General features: G+C 48.1%; 1 protein-coding gene across 1 annotated transcript in view; it reads right to left on the bottom strand.

Annotated features, from left to right (window-relative positions):
• UTS2B (urotensin 2B) overlaps positions 1–19566 on the bottom strand; it is a 216309-nt gene extending 196743 nt beyond the window's left edge. The window contains exon 1 of the mRNA XM_069620325.1: positions 19430–19566. Within this exon, the coding sequence (XP_069476426.1) occupies positions 19430–19529 (100 nt within the window). The 5' untranslated portion in view covers positions 19530–19566. The remainder of the gene's footprint in view (positions 1–19429) is intronic.
• Positions 19567–20583: the final 1017 nt, after the last annotated feature.

Here is a 20583-nt window from a genome sequence, read left to right as displayed (position 1 = left end):
GATGTCCGGAGTTTTTTCCGGGAATTGGATGGCCAATGCAGTCCAGATGGCCTGAGAGGGAAGAGGCGAAGTGGAGACTGCAGAAGGATTGGCTAGTTCCTTGCAGATATTAAAGAGTTCAGTCGTGTTGTTGGATGCTCCAGAGACGTGAGCCTGCATGTGGGCCCTCTTCTTGGAATGAATGGAGAGACGATATTGCCTTTGGAGAAGGCAGCAGGCCAATTTGTCAGGGGATGAGCTTGAGGTCTGCCAATTCCATTCTGCAGCTCTGCATTTGTGCTTCAGGGTAGCTAGATCAGAGTCATACCAAGTGTGGCCCTTGGTGGTATGTTTCAGGCAGATCCGCATTACTAGGGCAAGAATGTTGAGGGTGTTCGTGATGGCGAGATGGAGGTTGCTGAGAGCAGGGTCAGAGGTAGAGTCTGCAGTGGGATGAGGGGGGATAAAGATGGATGCGAAGGCAGCGACTGACACTCGTTTCATCGGGCGGATGTCCGTGATCGAGGTTGGCAGAGCTGGTGGTGATGCGGGCAGAGGGCCAAGAGGATCCAGGTGCAAGGAGAAGAGGGAATGGTCTGAGAAGGTGAATGGGGGTGGTGAGAGGGGGGAGCAAAATATCAGTGTGGCTAAAGGCATCAAGGGTATGTCCAGCCGAGTGGGTAGGACCAGGGGGGAAATGGAGAGCGAGAGCAAGGTGCAAAGGTCATGGAAGAGAGTGGGCACCATGATTGAGGAGTCAAGGTGGATGTTGAAGTCACCCAGTAGAAGGAGTTTAGAGGAGGATGTTATGGTGAAGTCAGCCCATTCAGAGAGGAACAGGTGATAGACCCAGGTGGCCTATAGATAATGGCAATGGTCAGGATGAGTTAGGAGAGATGACCAGCTTGCAGACCAGGCTCTCGAAGGAGGAGTATGGCTTGGTGGGTACGTGGGAAGAATGGACCCAATCAGGGAACATCAGCGCAACCCCACCATCAGCACGGTTGCGGCGAAACTTAGAAATTGTCGTGTAGCCATCAGGTAGAAGGGAGTCAAAAGCAGTGACTGAGCTGGCATTGAACCATGTCTCGGTAAGAGCAAGGATATCGAGGTCAAGGTCTTCAAGAAGGAGGCAAATGTCAGCAGAGTGTTTGATAGCAGAGCGAGCATTAAACGTGGCAAGTTGAAGCAGGTCTCTCCCTTTAAAAGTGTTCCGATGAGAGGTACAGGTGTGTGGTACACCAGTCGGAGGAGGAGGTGGAAGACGGACAGAGAGAGAGGAAGAAGGAGTAACAGGCACAGGAAGGACGTTGATGAGGGATGGCAAGCGCTGGTCAAAGAGGACGAGGTTGGGTTGAGTACCCTGAGCCATGATAGTGTCATTGTGATAGACATTAATGATACACCTGGATGATGAGAAGGCTGCCAAGAGTACTTCTCATCTAGTGCCACCATTAATGGCTGAGGATAAGAAAAGAGAGAGAGAGTAGCGATAAGATGAGGTGTCCAGAGATCTGGAGAGTGCACAGAAAAGAGGATATGAGTGACAATCTGTCTGGAGGTTGCACTGACGTAGGTGTCTGCAATGGGTTGACCAGTGTTAGTGGTCAGGAAGTCTTTTTAAATGTATTCCTTCCAGACTTTATGAGAGAAGGAGGATAGGTGATAGTAAAGCAGTTAGGATAGATAGGCAAGCTAGTGGGTTCCATAGGGGCAGAGGAGAGCTGAGGATGGAGGACAGAAAGAGAGGCTGCACAGCACAAGCACAGACTCACCAGGTGGCCTAGAAGATGAAGGAGAGAGCAAACAGATGCTGTGGAACACTTAGGGTACAGAGGTGGGGGTGAAGAGCTGTAAAAACACACCTAGGTTCGAAATTATCAATAAGCACACGCATGCAATGCGAAATGGGGAGTAGAGTTGGAAAAACACACCTAGGTTCCAGATTACCAAAAAACACAAAAATGCACTGAAAAATGGGGGTGAAGAGTTGTAAAAAAAAAACACACCTAGATCCGAAATGACCAAATAGCACACAAATTCAATCCAAAATCGGGGTGCAGAGTTGTGAGTTGTAATAACACACCTAGGTCCGGGATTACCAATAAACACACAATTGCAATGCATAATGGGGGTGTGGAGTTGTAAAAAGCACACCTCGGTTTGAGATTACCAAAAAGCACACACATGCAATGCAAAATGGGGATGTTGAGTTGTAAAAACACACCTAGGTTCGAGATTACCAAAAAGCACACAAATGCAATGCAACATGGGGGTGTTGAGTTGTACAAAAAAAACACACCTATGTTTGAAATTAACTAATGTCTGGCAGAGGGACTCCCAGGACCCCCCTTGTTAAATTGCATATCCAAGTAACTTTGGGTCTCACCCTAAGTTACTAGGGGAATCCAGACGTGGACCCCTTACGCACTATTCTTAGAGAGGCACAGCTCCTCCCTACTGATGAGGTCCAACCAGACCGAAACGCGTGTCTGGGGATGCTGTTGGTACTCTTGTTCAGAGGAGAATTGCCTAGCATTTCGGTGCTGGACTGCCCCAGGGCAGGACAAATACTGATATGTTTAGGATATTTCTTCTCTGTGAAAGATAGTGAGCTAAAGACTCTGGGTAAGTCTCTCGCAACCAGGACTAATGTCTGGCAGTGGGACTCCCAGGACCCCCCTTGTTAATTTGAAATTACCAAGAAACACACAAATGCAATGCAAAATGGGGGTGTGGAGTTGTAAAAAGCAAACCTAGGTTCGAAATTACCAGGTGAGGCACAAGTGTGTGGAGTGGTTGGCTGCATGCTAGGGAACTGTTCGATGAAGGTGAGAGGGGGTGTAGAATGAACTGTTTCAGGAAGGAGTTGCGAGGCCCTTCAAGCCCTCCCAAGGCCTGGACAGGCACAGACAGCGTCCTTTGTGTAGGCCTTGGTGCTGGGGGCCGGCTTCCTTGTCTGCCGGCTCCAGGTTGGACAGAAGAATGGTGCAGGCAGCCAATCCGGTGCAACGCGACTGCGTTGGCATTCCAAACCCCATGAGGCATTCTGGTACCGAGGAAGAGGGCGGCATAGTGAAGACGGTGAAAGGCCCACGAAGCTGGTTCTTCCTGCACAAGGTGTAGGTGAAAAGCAGGGGAAATAAGCAGCGCAGTGTGTATGGGCACATAAATGTCATTACAATGGTCTCAGCACCACGCTCACCCCAACGCCCAAGAACGGCTTACCTTTCAGGGAAAAGGCATTAATGAGTTCAAAGAGGTGGGGAGGGGGTTAGGAAGGGTTAATAATATAGGAAAGGGGGGAGCTTGAAGGTGACCCCCCCACCCAAATCGATAAAATAAATCAATGAGTTTTTTCTAAGTAATTTTTTCTAAACAAATTACTTCGAAAAAACTCCTGCCGATCAAACGACATAGAACTGTATACGGCTGGGCGGTATATCGAGTTTTGGAGGTAAATTAATACATTTTCAAAATCGATATAGGATAAGACAATATTGTTAACAACGAGATATATAGCTATATATATAAATTATCACATGTACTACAATTTTGTATTTACATTTTGATATTTGCACAGCTGTGTGTTTTCTCAAACAGGAAGAGGAACCCTGTATTTGTACTTTATTTGGGACCGCAAATACAGGAGGATCCTGACACGCAGTCCCAGGACCACTGCAATGAGAACACACTGCATAGCAACCCTGGCATACTCTGCTCTCATCTGGCAAGAACCTTGCCCGGGACCCGAAATACAGGAGGACCCTGACGCGTCGTCCCAGGACCTCTACAGTGGATCACACTGCATAGCAACCCTGGCATACTCAGCTCTCATCTGGCAAGAACCTTGCCCGGGACCCGAAATACAGGAGGACCCTGACGCGTCGTCCCAGGATCTCTACAGTGGATCACACTGCATAGCAACCCTGGCCATACTCTGCTCTCATCTGGCAAGAACCTTGCCCGGGACCCGAAATACAGGAGGACCCTTACACGTCGTCCCAGGACCTCTACAGTGGATCACACTGCATAGCAACCCTGGCCATACTCTGCGCTCATGTGGCAAGAACCTTCTCCAGGACCCCAAATACAGGAGGATCATGACACGCAGTCCCAGGACCTCTGCAATGGAACACGCTGCATAGCAACCCTGGCCGTACTTTGCACTCATCTGGCAAGAACCTTCCCCAGGACCCCAAATACAGGAGGATCCTGACGTGCAGTCCCAGGACCTCTGCAATGGAACACGCTGCATAGCAACCCTGGCCGTACTTTGCACTCATCTGGCAAGAACCTTCCCCAGGACCCCAAATACAGGAGGATCCTGACGTGCAGTCCCAGGACCTCTGCAATGGAACACGCTGCATAGCAACCCTGGCCGTACTTTGCACTCATCTGGCAAGAACCTTCCCCAGGACCCCAAATACAGGAGGATCCTGACGTGCAGTCCCAGGACCTCTGCAATGGAACACGCTGCATAGCAACCCTGGCCGTACTTTGCATTCATCTGGCAAGAACCTTCCCCAGGACCCCAAATACAGGAGGATCCTGACGCACAGTCCCAGGACCTCTGCAATGGAGCACACGTCCTCTAAGCACCTGCAATGAACCCAGACGTCTTTATGAGATGGTAACAGGAGCACGTGCCCGGGGCACGCACCCAGGCACCGCGGGACCCGCAGCTGCAACGATGCCAGTGTCCATTGTATGCAAGACATAAATAACGCATGTATGATGTTGTCTGGAGTGCTGGCAGTGCTCGGAGCCAGCTGCTTGGCTGTTGTTCACAAGTAGATTTCGATCAAATCAATAAACCCTGTAATGCCTTCAGTCTTCACTGAAATATATATAGTTTATGTGTTCACGAAAGCACCAGTCGTGCAGCAATGTTTCCCTTTCCATGGCAACTATATCAATCCTGGACCAGAACCAAAGTTGAAACGCATCTTTCTTGATGTTTAATTTTTTTTTTTTTTTTTACTGTTGCGTTTTAGTATACATGACACCTTGATCATCATCAATACAAAAAATGCACACAAACGTCATGAGAAATACATATTGATAAGTAGCGATGCTTCAGAAGATAGCTCAGTGTGTTAATCACGTGAGTCAGAGTTCTGTGTTCATAACCCACATCTCAGTATCAAATTCGTGCAACACAAACGTAGCCTTTTCTCTCTCCCAAGTTGACATTTGGGCTTGTGAGCGTAGGTGATAGTGATCCCTAGTGTGCAATAAAACAACATACCCTCAGCAGAAAGAACTAGTTATAAAACATATACCTAGCATCACTATGGCGCAGGTCTAGAACTCAGTCTATCCAAAAGAAAGTAGCAACACCTGCACAGCCATGCAATTCAGAGCATAAAGTAGTCATTGGTAGAGGCGACTAGGCAGCCTTAGTCATTCTATGGAACCAAAGTCATGAGGACTATTTTCTGGCTTTTGCCAGGAGGCAAATCCTTATATCTCACTCTATGATAGTACGGTGCTGGCTTCTGTCAAGAAGTTTGCTTTCTCACATTCTGGAGGCAATACTCAGCCCATAGCCTGCTCTTGCCTTGCAAGTAGGCCATTTGAGTGAAAGGGGTTCTAGACAGGAAAGAGGCGACCAAGTGTCACAGGCATTTGGCAAGCTTTTTATCTGGTCTTCTTATTCAACAGAAAGGGTGCTGGTCTTTTTTTAGTTTTTCAAACGTTCTCTTACCCATCATGAATACCAGAAGTAAAACCCGGGTGCGGTTTTTCAGGCGCATATCAATTAGTAGTCTAGCGCTTGTATATTTTTCTTTACGGAAAAATGAGTGGTAATCATTCTCCTGTTGCATAATATATTCATATATTTTTGTAAAGTTTGTCCAGATAAGCTCTTGTCAGTTTCGTTCTTTGCAAGTCAGGTTTACTGAGCAGGGTATTAGTTTAGTTCATGAAATTCATACATTCGCAAACATGTGTATGACAACAACTAGGAAAAAGGGTGGTTATGTGTAGAAATTGCAAACTGCGTGCACATCCGAGCTTCACCTCTTAACCAAAGTGTGTGATCCTGGGCAACTCTTTTAGCCTCATAGTGCATAATCTGTCGAAATTGGCAGTAATTAAACATTTCTAAATTATCAACTCCTAAGAGTTATATAGTTCCCAGGGTGTGCTGTTGAAAAACGCTTCACTAGTGGCGTAACCGGCTATAATCTTACCTCATTATAGGGCGTGCCGTAGTGGCCCTGTAGTTATGGTTAAGTTGCTCCGCTCATAGGAAGAGCACTTTTTGAGTGGCTAATAACTTTCCTCCCCTGGACGAATCCTTACAAACTTTGCAAAAAAAGTATATAGCCCGTCTGAATTTTTTTGACAAGTTTGGTGAGGTTTCATCAAGGGGGGGCAAAGTTATGGGGGGTCCCAAAGATTCTTTTTTTTCCATAGAGGCAATGAAAAATAAATATTGTTCACGCCTACAGCCCAAACTGCTGGACGGATTTTCACCAAATTTGCAGCAGGGGCGCGGATTGGTCCCGAAAGCGTACTTTTGTATATTTGGTGTAAATCCGTCTAGTATTCTTTGAAATGGGTTAAAAGCAGGTAAAACTAAATTAGTGATATTTGGGTTCGGCCCGCGGATCCACTTTCCTGTTCGGTCCGCAGACATCGGACATGTCCACTGATTGGATGGTGAAAAGCATGAAGTGCATCAGATTTTTGGAAATGCCCGCCATGTTGGATTCGCAGACAGTGGCCGATGTCTGCGGACATCGCAGTAAAAACATATTAAAAAACACAACATTGCACTTGGCACACTTATCAAACAATCTCTGGGAGGTGTGGGGTGATGTGGATGGGATGGGATATGGCCGTAAGAAGCCAAAAAACAGGTGTTTTTCACCCCCAAAGTCCACGTACCATCCCATGTTCGGGTACAGTCCTATGTGCGGACACTTCAGATGTTCATGGACATCTATGCCTATTTCTGCATTACAGGGTTGGTGAAAAGCAGTTTTTGGATGGCTTATAACTTTGGCGCCACTCAATGCAGCTGCATAACATTTTTTCATTTTATTCTAGTTCTGGTTCTGAATGATTTTGCAAGGTTTGATGGGATTCTGTCAAGAGGGGGCAGCATTAGAGGAGAGGTCTCAAAATATTGTAAAGGCTTGTAATTGTGGTGCCATTTGATGAATCTAATACAAAAGTTTGTGAACCCCTTTTTAGATCTAGATATACATGTTTTTGTAAAGTTTGCTGGGATTTTGTCATGAGGGAATAAATTAGAGGAGGGGTCTCAACATTTTTAAATGGCTTATAACTTTGTTGCCATTTGACGAATGTGGACAAAAGCTTCCAGAAAGATTATAGACCCAACCTTGAATGTGTGTGTAAAGTCTGAATAGATTTCGTCAAGTGGGCTAAGTTATATGACTATTGTATGCACATACATTTTGACACTTTTGAAAAAATAAAACATGGGCGGATTTCCAGCAAACTCATGTAAGGAGCAAAGGCAAGGACCATAAAGCATGGTTTTAGCAAATGTGCCAGTGTTTTATTTTTTGACAAGTGTTATAATGTAGGTACAAACAATAGTGATATACTTTTGGTGACTGAGGTATAGCCTGTGGCCATGGGCAGTGGCCAGATTGTCTGGGTCATGGCATAAGGTCATGACCCAGACAATCTGGCTACGGCCATGTCCATGAGGGACGACAAATGGAGTTAAAGACCATGTCCATCTGGGGCCGGCTATGTGGTAAAGTTATTAAAAAGTGGGATAAGTTCGAAATGGAGAAAAAAAAATGGTGCTCATGGTAATATGGTCATAAGGTTCTCTCTTTGCCTTCTGCAGGCTGCCATGGAAACGGAAGAGGAGCTCTATATGAAGCCCCACCTTCCCTTTCCATGGTGGGCATCTTGGGAAAGGATTTTCCTTCCTACAGCAGGACCCCGCAGGCGTCCCGGTTTAGGAAGAATAATCCTTTTTTTTATTTTTAGCAGCCTGGGTTACCGCTTTTGGAACCTGGTGTGCTAATGGTCTTCATCCCCCATTGCAGGGGCTAGAACAGGGGATAATGGTCCGCAGCCCTCATTATCCACCCTCACTTCGCTTGGCCCGATAACTTGGGCAGCCGGGCCGTTATCCCCTGTTGCAGTACCTTGACCGGGGGATGAATGCTACATTATTCCCATTAGCATAACACAAAATACTAATGGAAATTTTGTTGTCTGATGTATTTTTTCTTTTTTTTTGCAGGAGGGGCTATAACGTAAGGAGTGGAGGGAAATGAGGATAGAGGCACGAAGCATTAATATGTTGGGGCAGGTGGACAGGGGAAGATGTTGCGCGTGTGTTATAGCTAAGGCAGGGGCAGTGTTTCTCATGCTCCTTGATTACAGCTTCAAAAGCACTTAGAAATGGCTTCTCCCTGCAGAGTGGTGTGTTGGAATATATACAGAGGACTGTTGTCTTCGAAAGATACAGATCAACATCCTCGTTTATCGCTTGCAAGGTAGCTGGTGGGATTTTGTGTCCCACTGAAGTAGGCTCTGTGGTTACAGTATTGGTTGAGGTAGATGATGTGGAGGAAGACAGCCTACTACTTGCTAAGAAAAGAACAAACTTTCTGAGAGCATTGCAGTGGTTGGATTTGGTTTGGCAGAGCATGGAGGTGGTACCGTAGGAGTAATGTCCAGGTAATCCACGACTGAGTGCAAAATTGCACTCAGTGCATTTCACTTTGGTAGCTTTAGCCTTTGGTACACCCCAACAGTGGTAAAGAACTGCCACACCCATGATTCTCTCTGAGGCTAGAGGCAGGCACTTCCTCTACCTCATCTTCTTGGTCCTCTTCATTGTCTTTAGAAGTACTGCACCTTTTTTGTGTGGGTCCTCCAGCTGGTGGTGCTGGTGGCTCTTGGGGTGGACGGATGGCAATAGCTGATGCCATTTTTAAGATAAATAGCAGTTTTGCTAATATTCTTCCAAGTATGTGCTTTGTACTAGATTTTTAATACATAATGAGTAGGTTTAGGTGTAGGAGCTGTGCAAGGTAACATTTTGAGCTTTAAAGTTCCTAGATCAGTAGAAAATGCAGTTCCGAACTGTCCTAGAAGTACGGACTCGATTGCGAAGTGTGTACACATTCATGGACACGTCATCATGCCGTGCGCGAGTGCATGCTCACGTGGCACTGTCCAGAAGGTCTGCGATGATGTCAGATGTTCGCAGACATCGCCGGATGCAAAAACAGTGGAACAAGTTGCAAAAAAGTCTATAGAAGTGTTAAAAATCATGCTAGAAAGTGGGAAATGGACAGAAATGTTGCTGTATTGGGGTAAGTATGATATTGGTAAATTGTAGGAAAATAGCATGCACTGGTAAAAACCCATGAAATTCACTAAAAAACTTTGTTAAAGGGACGTTATGGTTAAATTGCACTAATAAAAACCTATGAAATTCAATGAAAAAACATTGTTAAAGGGATGTTATGGTTACAAGTAAAACCGAAAACTCCCCAGAAATGTGCCAGTTATGGTAAGCTAAGCAACCATAACTCACTCCACCACCGTGCACTGCTAATACTAACACCCAGGACATCAAAGATGACATCACAAATGCCTTTGATGACATCACTGATGACATCATATGTGAAATTAATTTTGATGAAAAGTTCTTACAACGGGGTGTGTTTATAATGTTGGTAACAAGATGTAAGGGGTGATCGGGAGACCTATCATGAACTACTTAATCTATTAAAGAAAGTACTCATCTAAACAACATTGTATTGGAGTGTTGTTGTTAATACAGAAACCTAATCATATATAAACATAGGCAATGACTGCAGCCTGCACCATAGAAGTACACTATTTATAATCTTGTAATTTTGGATAGTAAAATAATTAATGCTACTGTATTAGAGTTTTGAGTAGTAATGTTAAACATGTAATAACTAGCTAACAATTCAAGACGTACTACACACTTGTGCTAGTACCAACAATACATATGAAGAGCCACAATTCATACAGATCAGAGGCACATGCATGGAAACTAAAGTAAAGAAGAAAGAAACTGCATCATCAGAGAATGTTAATACCATTAAAGTTTATCTTCATGTATACAAATGAATTGTGTGTTTGAGTCCTGCCTATTGCCCCATGTATGTGCACCATGAACTGAGACCAAACCCTTTGCTTACCATAGCTGGCGAATTTCTGTGGTTTTTCGGTTTTACTTGTAACCATAATGTCCCTTTCATGCAACTTGATCATAACGTCCCTTTAACAAAAAATTTTCAGTGAATATATAGTATAAATAATAATATTGCCCATTGATATCTTGCACACCATGACTTTGTGTTTCTTTGCTCACTCACGGCAGCACCACTTGAAAACCATGTCCCTCTTCTAATCTCAGTCTATGTATCAGGATGTGTGCATCTTCCTGACAGCCTTTCATCCATGTCCACTGTCTATGTTATGATGTGTGTATGTTTCTTGTTGCTCCCACTCTCTTTCCTGTGTCCATGCTTAAGAACATTTACATTCTGTGAGGCAGCGAATCTGAGCTCTGTGTGTATGCTGGGGTATGTGTACATTTTTAGTTTAGGCTACTAAGTGGTGCCTAAGCGAAGCCAAAACTAGCATTAGAGTATACATAGGAGGAAGAGGGACACACAGCTTGTGGGTGCTGTTTGGTTATTTACCCACACACCCATTGATGGCCCATGGCTATGCAAATCCCTATGGCCACGCCCACCCGCTGCCTGCCCCTTCCCGCCCCAAAGCACATCCTCCTAGGATCCCTTTCATCTCGCTCTAGCAAACACTAACATCAAACTTTTGCCTGGTAGCCTCATTTCTAAGAGGTCTGCTGAGAGTTAGGGTCCGAGTCATGGAATTGTTTTGCATGGTGCAAAGTGACTTTGCACTGCTGAAAAGTGACTTTGCACTGCCGACACAAACCCTGATTCATGGAACTGTGCAAAGTGTATTTTTGCAGTGTAAAGTCATTTTTCAAGTAGAAAATACACTTTGCACTGCAAACATACCTGGAGGAATATTAGCAAAACTGCTATATATCTTAAAAGTGGCATCAATTAATGCCATTCCTCCTCCCCAAGAGCCACCACCAGCTGGAGGACCTACACAACAAAAAAAGTGCAGTACTTCCAAAGACAATGGGTCTCATTACACGGATGGCGGAGAACCATGGCGCTATTAGCGCCATGGTTCATGCCGGTAAAATACCGGCACCGCCTTGGCGGAAAGAAGAATTACCACCCCATTCCAAGGTTGGCGGGGCAGTAATTCCCCCTTCCGCCATTGCCCTTCCCCATTCCCATTTTTGCCCCATAGGGCTCAATGGGAATGGGGAAGGCGCTAATTACGGTACCGCAAATTGCGGTACCGTAATTAGCTCCCTGGGTCCCTTTGCGGGTTGGTTTTTAACACCTGCAAAAAGCAGGTGTTAAATCCCCCAACCTGCAAAGGGACCTCGTAGTAAGGCGGTTAGGATTTACCGGTACCGGTATTTTACCGGTACCAGTAAATACTTACCGCCATCCGTGTAATGAGGCCCTCATTACGATACTGGCGCTAAACCATGGAGCTATTAGCACCATGGTTGGTGCCGGTATTGTAACAAGTCCGCCAATGTTCAATGGGAATTACCACCCCATTCCAAGGTTGGTGGGTGGTAATTCCCCATTGATCATTGGCCCTTCCCCATTCCCATTTTTGCCCCATAGGGCTCAATGGGACTGGGGAAGGCAATTTGCGGTACCGTACTTAGCACCAAGGTCCCTTTGCGGGTCCCTACTTTAACGGCTGGTCTAGACCAGCCTTTCAGGTCGGATCCCGCAAAGGGACCTCGTAGTAAGGCGCTAATGGGTTAACGGCGCCGCAGCCTTTTACAGCGCCGTTAACCCATTAGCGCCAGGGTCGTAATGAGGCCCAATGAAGACGACGAAGAACATGACGTAGAGGAAGTACCTACCTCTAGCACCCAGAGAGAACACTTCTTTACCACTGTTGGGAATGTACCAAAGGCGAAAGCTACCAAAGGGCAATGCACTGTGTGCAATTTTGTACTCAGCCGTGGACTACCTGGACAGTACTCCTACGGGACCACCTCCATGCGCAGCCACGCCAAATCCAACCACTGCAATGCTCTCAGAAAAGCTGTTCCTCTCTTAGCAAGTAGTAGGCTGTCTTCCTCCACATCATCTTCCTCAACCATTTTGTACTACAAAAATGACTTTACACTGCAAAATACACTTTGCACAGTTCCAGGAAACAGGGTTTGTGTCGGCAGTGCAAAGTCACTTTTCAGCAGTGCAAAGTCACATTGACCCGAGCAAAAAATTCTGTGAATTGGGCCTCATATGGCTTAATTAAAGCTGTAAATGGCTATTGGTAAAATAAAAACGTCTTAACCCAGTGTGTACGGCTCCTCCTTGCAAGTAAGTCCTGATGAAAACAAGCACACAGCAAACCGTTTTGGCCTGAGGTATTAGATGGGCATTTGCCAGGTACTGCCATGATATGCCCAGGTAGTAGCTTCATTTTATAGTTGTTGATAGTGTCTGGCCCAGCAATACCAGTAGATCAGCGCCTAGCCAATGCCTATCCCATACCTACACAAAAGCCCAAATGGTTGGCTTTGTCAATGCGTGTTCATGTTACTACTGATCTGTGTTCAGCATCTTACAGTATAATTTATTTATTTTATGCATGTATTGGGTATTTGTAATGCGCTCATACACAATGTGTTTCAAGGTGCAACAAGACAAAGGGGGGCAGGGATGACAGCCGTGTGACATTCGGATCGTGCAAGTGCAGGCAACAGAAGTGAGGGGGAAAGGGGTATGGGGAAGTGCCAGTGGGTTAAACAAGTGTCAGGGGAAGCCAGGCAGACAGTGCCTGGGGAAAAGAGAGTGCATGGGCAGAAGGTCTGCATGCCAAGTGCGAAGAACGGGGTTGGAAGGGCTCAGGGGGTGCAGGCCCAGCCAGGATGGTGCAGGGGGAGAAAGGCAAGTGTGGCCGGGGGAGTGTTTTGGGTCAGAGGAGACCAAGTGCAGGGTAGACTGGACGAGGAGGGCCTGGTGCCCTGTAAGAATCTGTAGGAACCAGGCAAGAGGCAGAGGGGGAAATTAGCAGGGGAGGGGGAGGAAGGAGGAGAAAAAGAAATGGAGGGTCTTGAGAAGCTTCCAGAACTTAAGGAGATCCGTCTCAAGTCTGAGAGGAGCAGGGAGGCCATTCGGGAGGGAGGCACCTGTGGAAGAGAGAGATGTACCCCCATTCTCTGCTTGGAGAAACATCTGATCTGCAGAGAGTCTGAGCTAGAAAACCGAAGGGCTCCTGCAAGGCGTTGTTTAGGGAGAGAGAGTTGGGTGTAGAGGGGTCCCAGGCCTCAGAAAGCATTGTGAAGGGTCTTGAACTTGATCATCACAGCAACCGGGAGCCAGTGGAGAGATTCTAGGGCTGGGGAGATGCGGTCCCTGGACTTGAGGCCAAGGATATGTCTTGCAGTCCTATTATGGATTAGTTGAAGGGGGGCGAAGGGAGGAGTTAGACAGATTAAGGAAGAGGCTTTTGCAGCAGTCCAGCCTGGAGAGGACCAGAGCTCTGGAGACATTGAGTTTCTGGGGCAAGGAGAGGAAAGGGAGAATACCTCTCAGGAAGTGCAGCTGGTAGTGGGCTTTCTTGTCAAGATCTGTGATAGGAGAAGAGAAGGAGAGCGAGGACTCGAAGATGACACCAAGGTTTTTTGCCTCACAGGAGGGTAAGGGGATGGGGCCCATGAAGGGTTCCAGAGTGTAGGAGGAACGAGGGAGCTGGGGTCCCGATGAGAAGAATCTCTGTGTTACTGGCATTAAAACAGAGATTGTTGGCAGAACACCATGCTTGAATAGCAGACAGACAGTCAGAAATGAGAGAGGAAGAAGAGCAGGCAGAGGAGAGGGTGCACAAGGGAGTACTTGAGGAGTAGCGGGAAGGTGCAAGTGGCAAAGGAGTGATTGCAGAAATCAGCCACAGCTGGAGCAAGGGAGGCAGTGTTGTCCTTGATTGTTATAAAGGAGTAGGGGAGCACACTTTCATAGAGCAGACTTCTCTAGAAACCTCATCAGGTGATGTGGGAAAGAGCAGAGGAGGAGGGAAGGGGAGGAGGGCCAAGGGAGGTCTCAGGGCAGGTGAGGGAGAAGGGTGTGGTGTAGAGGAGAGTGAGGTCAGGATGTCCTGCGTTTGAGAAATGAAGCGAGGTGTCTGGTGAAGTGTAGAGAGCCAGGGAAGGCAGAGGAGAAATGAAGACTGCAGGAGGATTGGGGAGTTCCTTGCAGATTTTGACGTGTGGGACTTCCTCAAGCAGGCAGTTCTTAACACAGAAATGTAGTGTGCCTATGCTAGCACACAGGTACCCTTGCTGTGGACAGCTAATGTTTCCCTTGAAATGTAACATGTATATTATTCTGATATCAGCCAGGATGACGGGGTCAAGGGAACTTGAAAGGAGTACCAATGGTTATTTTATTACCTGTTAGGGGAGAAAATAAAGGTATGGGTTCTGATTGTGAAAGGGGGCGGGGAGGTGGGGTGATATGAATGATGGATGCCTTCATTCCTAGGCCCTCATTACAACCCCGGCGCTAAACCATGGCGCTATTAGCACCATGGTTGGTGCCGGTGTTGAACGAGTCCGCCATGGTGGAATGGGGAAATACCGCCCCATTCCAAGGTTGGCGGGGCGGTATTTCCCCATTTCACCATGGCCCTTCCCCATTCCCATTTTCGCCCCAAAGGGCTCAATGGAACTGGGGAAGGCGCTAAGTACGTACCGCAAATTGCGGTACCGTAATTAGCACTGAGGTCCCTTTGCGGCACCCTACTTTAACGGCTGGTAAAACCAGCCATTAAGGTCGGGTCCCGCAAAGGGACCTCGTAATCAGGCGTTAAGGGTTTAACGGCGCCGACACCTTTTACGGTGCCGTTAAACCCTTAACGCCAGGGTTGTAATGACCCCCCTAGGTTCTGCGGGGCACCAAATGTGACTGAGCCCTTGACACCAAAATCCCTTAAAATGGCATTGCTGCAGGAGAGCTTCCAGGCTCATCTTCAGGAGGAAAAGGATAGAACTTATATATCTGCTGACCAGGAAATGTCTGGAAACCGCTCAGTTCAAGTGTCATTTGCGCTTTCACTCTTTCAATGATGTGCAGAGTCATTGGGCCTCATTACGAGTAGGGCAGTAAGGGATACCGGGCACCGTTAAGGAGACCGGTGCCGGTAATCCCTTACCACCCTACTACGAGTTCCCTTAGCGAGTCCCTCCTTCAACGCCTGGTTTTACCAGGCATTATGGACGGGACCTACTAAGGGACTTCAGAGCTAATAACGGTACCGCAAATTGCAGTACCGTTATTAGCTACTTCCCCATTCCCATTGAGCACTATGGGGGTTCAAATGGGAATGGGGAATGGTTTTTTCAATGGGGACTTACCGGTCCCGCAAAGGTCGGACTACACCGGTAAGTCCCACTTGAAGGAGACCGGTGCCGGTACCGTTATTGGAGGCAGTCATGGCGCAAATAGCGCCGTGACTACCTCCAATCTGGGAATGAGGCCCACTGTTTCTGAAGGTTTTTGCGGCCTCGAATGGAATGTGTGTCCAGGTTTAAGATTCAGAGGTGATAGTGTTCAGCAGAGCCCAGCAACCTACAATAAAATAGATTGTATTATTGAAGAAGTGTCTGAACAGCTGAGCCCCACACTCACTAATTGCTTCAATGATCTAGGGTCAGGCACTCAGTGTTCCACGTTTCCCGTGGTTACTCTTTCCCAAATTCAAAACAGATGCGACTGAAATATAAGTGTTCTCTTCAAGCTGACTGGTGAGGCGATGGTGATCACACGTTTACTATCAGAAAATGTATATTTTGATGAAAAATAACTTTTGAACAGAATTGGAGGCTCAACCTCCAAGTCAGTCTCCTGTAGGGGACGGCCTGGGAACAGCAGTTTCCTTTTCATTTTAATGGTATTTTTGCTAAAGACTGTTATATTCTGAGAATAGAATGATGCTCGCTGTTGCTATTTGCTTTCAAGTTCACCTGGGACAGGGAGGCCTGCACTCAATGCGAGGTTCGCAAGCAGCGCAAGTGACGTCCTGCGCAGCGCTTCTAAGGTGTCTGCCGTCTCAAGGCGCATGCATGTTGGGTTCTAACACCGTGCATCGCCATCGAGCATTCCCGTGTACTTGCTGAAAGACGGAGACTAGAGAGCAGGTCACATGAAGCGCCCAAAGCCATGCGACTTTCTCATGCTTCCATGCAATGTGACGCCACTGCCTGGCAACTTGGCAGTGCCATCCCCACTGGCTGGCCAATGCAAAAAGTGCGTGTTCACCAAATCACGAGGAAAAAAGACACCTGTTGCACACTCGTTCAGTGCACCTGTTGGTGGCAAATGCCCGGCCACGGGTGCCGCCTCGTCCCCGAACTTTTAGGAGGTTTTTCTTTTGTGAAAAAACTATTTCAAAACTCCTGCTTTCATAAACCCTGCATACTTTTTGGTCTAAGCATGTGCAAATTCTAGATGTTGCCCATGTGACCGAATTCATGCCCTGGGCTTTCCAGTGGGGATTCGGGGAACCCGACACACACCCCACTCAAGTGTGCCCGTGCTCTCGCGTGAGGTCAGTGAGCTCAGTGACTCGTAGTTCTCTATTAATTCCGCACACTGACCACCTGAATGACCTTTTCATATCAGTCTCTGCCGCTTCTTTAAGAAGTGGGAGTCTGTGCCGCCACGTCCTGGGGCGTCAGGACAGCAACCGCGAGCCAGATGTGTGGCTGCGTGAGTGACAGCCTCATGCCACTGTGTGCCCTTGTGTCCAGACCCCTCGCTCTCAGCTCTCGCCGCGGACTGCCGAGAAGTGTGAAATCATTCATTCCTCGCGCTTGGAGGTGGTAGCACCGTGCACTGCTCGGCATTCCCGAGATGCACATGTATGCATCATGTATGTTAGAGGGGGACCTAAGCGAGGCCGATAGATGACCCATTGCTTCATGCCTGCAGGAGTGCAAATAGTCCCCCATGACCGTAACGATCCGCACACTGTCCTGTTAACGCCCTCTTCCCCCCCCAACTATTACATCCTTTCCTGCCACTCAATGCAAAAGTCAGAAATGGTTACCTGTCAAAGATTCCCTCATTCTAATGTAAAGAAGTGAGGCGTGCTCCGGAACCCCCCCCCCTCTTCCAGAGCCTGAGAGTAAAATAAACACCTAAACAAACAATACATGTTCAACAAAAGTAACTTTTCTTTTGCATTCTCCGTCCACAAAATATTTTCCAAGTCCATTTTCTCAGTTGATGAGATGGAAGCGTTTCTGAAGAAATGGCTTTCATGATTGCAGCAACAACAAATGTTGTTCCGCTGCCAACATTGATTAGATGGAAGGTATCATGCGTCTTCGCACGCTCAGCAAATGCTTACACTGTATTCATTGCCTGCCTTCCATTATGATGTATGTATGTCAGCTCTGTGCCATCATTAAGAGGTATGTATATATATTCCTACCCTCTTTATGATGTATTCATGTATCCTTCACCTACTAAGCTGTCCTGTAATGCGCCCAGATACCTCCGGGTGAGGTGGGCTTTATAAATAATAATCAAACAAACAAACATTTAATTATTACAGATATTCACTCCAAATACAAAGGGACCCCAGATACGCGCACCGTGCACTGCAATACTGTAAGACCTCAGATACCGGCACTGTGCACCTCAATACTGTAGGCCCCCAGGTACCTGCACCCTGCACTGCAATACTGTAGGTCCCCAGGTACCCGCACCTGGCACTGCAGTACTGTAGGTCCTCAGATACCTGCACCCTGCACTGCAATACTGTAGGCCCCCAGGTACCTGCGCACTGCAATGCTGCAGGCCCCAGGTACCTGCACACTGCACTGCAATACTCAAGGCCCCAGGTCCCTGCACCCTGCACTGCAATACTGTAGGCCCCCAGGTACCTGCACCCTACACTGCAATACTGTAGGCCCCCAGGTACCTGCACCCCGCACTGCAATACTGTAGGCCCCAGGTACCTGCACCCTACACTGCAATACTGTAGGCCCCCAGGTACCTGCACCCCGCACTGCAATACTGTAGGCCCCCAGGTACCTGCACCCTGCACTGCAATACTGAAGGCCTCTAGGTACCCGCACCCTGCACTGCAATACTGTAGGCCCCCAGGTACCTGCACCCTGCACTGCAATACTGTAGGTCCCCAGGTACCAGCACCTGGCACTGCAGTACTGTAGGTCCTCAGATACCTGCACCCTGCACTGCAATACTGTAGGCCCCCAGGTACCTGCGCACTGCAATGCTGCAGGCCCCAGGTACCTGCACACTGCACTGCAATACTCTAGGCCCCATGTCCCTGCACCCTGCACTACAATACTGTAGGCCCCAGGTACCTGCACCCCGCACTGCAATACTGTAGGCCCCAGGTACCTGCACCCTACACTGCAATACTGTAGGCCCCCAGGTACCTGCACCCGCACTGCAATACTGTAGGCCCCAGGTACCTGCACCCTACACTGCAATACTGTAGGCCCCAGGTACCTGCACCCTACACTGCAATACTGTAGGCCCCAGGTACCTGCACCCTACACTGCAATACTGTAGGCCCCAGGTACCTGCACCCTACACTGCAATACTGTAGGCCCCAGGTACCTGCACCCTACACTGCAATACTGTAGGCCCCAGGTACCTGCACCCTACACTGCAATACTGTAGGCCCCCAGGTACCTGCACCCTACACTGCAATACTGTAGGCCCCAGGTACCTGCACACTGCACTGCAATACTCTAGGCCCCAGGTCCATGCACCCTGCACTACAATACTGTAGGCCCCAGGTACCTGCACCCCGCACTGCAATACTGTAGGCCCCAGGTACCTGCACCCTGCACTGCAATACTGTAGGCCCCAAGGTACCTGCACCCCGCACTGCAATACTGTAGGCCCCAGGTACTTGCACCCCGCACTGCAATACTGTAGGCCCCCAGGTACCTGCACCCCGCACTGCAATACTGTAGGCCCCAGGTACTTGCACCCCGCACTGCAATACTGTAGGCCCCAGGTACTTGCAACCGGCCTGCACTGCAATTAAATATTATTCTGCCGGACTCCCACACTACTCAGAAAATTGGACATTGAAATGATCAACAACAACAAAAAAGAAAAACAAACACCCAACGAGAACCACAACTGCAACACCTGCCCCCCACCCTCAACCTGACCAGTTCTGCCACAGTTCTCCTGCACATTTTGCAAAGCGTCAAGACAACCACAAGGTGTGCGCCAAGAGGTCATCTATTTACATAAAAGCCCCAAGACATTGACCCCCCAAAGTTCTAAAACAATTCATGAACTCGCAGCAATCCCTGCCAACTTGCCTTGCAGCAGAAAGGGCTTTCCTTGGGCAGTGCGCGCCACCACCATGGCCAAAAGGCTGAGGGTCACCAGGCCCAAGTGTGCGGAGAGCCTCCTGTCCATGTCCTTGAGTCCGCCGGCCAGTGTAGTGGGCGTGAAAGATGAGAGGGTGGGAATGAAGCCCGGGGGCCCACGGCGCAGGCTTTTATAGGGCGGGCCGCGCGACCGCCGCGTCACCTCAGAACACGTCCAGGGCACGAGCGCTCATCCTTTCAACATCACTCACCTTTCAGAAAACTGACAAGGCGCTGCGTGCCTGACGTCACGCTGGCTCGATCTCACCCATACATGAACTACACAAGGACAGGTGAAACACGCATGGCACGTGAGTGATATGATGCTGAAGGCCATGTGTGGCGGCATGCCCAGTCACTCCTTTTAATGACTAGGAGACGTCTCTTATTAGCAACACACCTGATGAGGAGGAGCTAAAAGAATTGATTATAAGTGTCCAGAATTGCTTCTCTCGTCCCTGGCTTTTTGATTTCAGATTGCTCGGTGGGAGGAATAAGAAGGGGGCCAAGGGACCAAATGTGTTGACAACTCTGACATTAATCAAAGAAGTCGCGCGTCCCTTCAGAGCCGTAATCAGCGGCGAGGACACGGCGGTACCGGCGGGGTGCGCAGAGCGGGGGCCCGGGATGGAATGGGCCGGCCGCGTGATGAATCGGGGATCGATGGATGTTCTTTCGGGCTGATGACTTCAGGTGTGACTCGCCGGCGCCATACATCAATGACACGTTTTTAATTTTCTCTTTGGTGTTTGTCTGACTTGATGGAGGTGGCGGGCCTGCCTTGTCCGTCTCCAGGTTGAGTCAGGATGAGAGATCGCCCCCAGCTCCTAGTCACGGAATTACTTGCCAAAGTATTTTGGGAGACGTAGGAATGGACGGCTGATTACTGCCCTGGCACTGATTTCAGCTGATTTAGCAAGGACATTGTCAGAAATGACTTCAATGTACGCACGGGGCTACACAATAAAGAAAAACGATAAGTATACCCTCCGCAGGCCCTTCTGTATAAAATAACAAACTTATTTTTGCACACGTGTTACATGAACACAGAGTTTGGAGCTGAGACACATACGTTTCGTTTTCTTCTTATTACTGGAATAAGA

This window comes from Ambystoma mexicanum, chromosome 10, assembly GCF_040938575.1.
Source record: "Ambystoma mexicanum isolate Mex_15411 chromosome 10, UKY_AmexF1_1, whole genome shotgun sequence".
NCBI classification, from domain to species: Eukaryota; Metazoa; Chordata; class Amphibia; order Caudata; family Ambystomatidae; genus Ambystoma; species Ambystoma mexicanum.
Note: the sequence above shows the minus strand (reverse complement) of the source record. Positions and strands in the feature narration are given on the sequence as shown.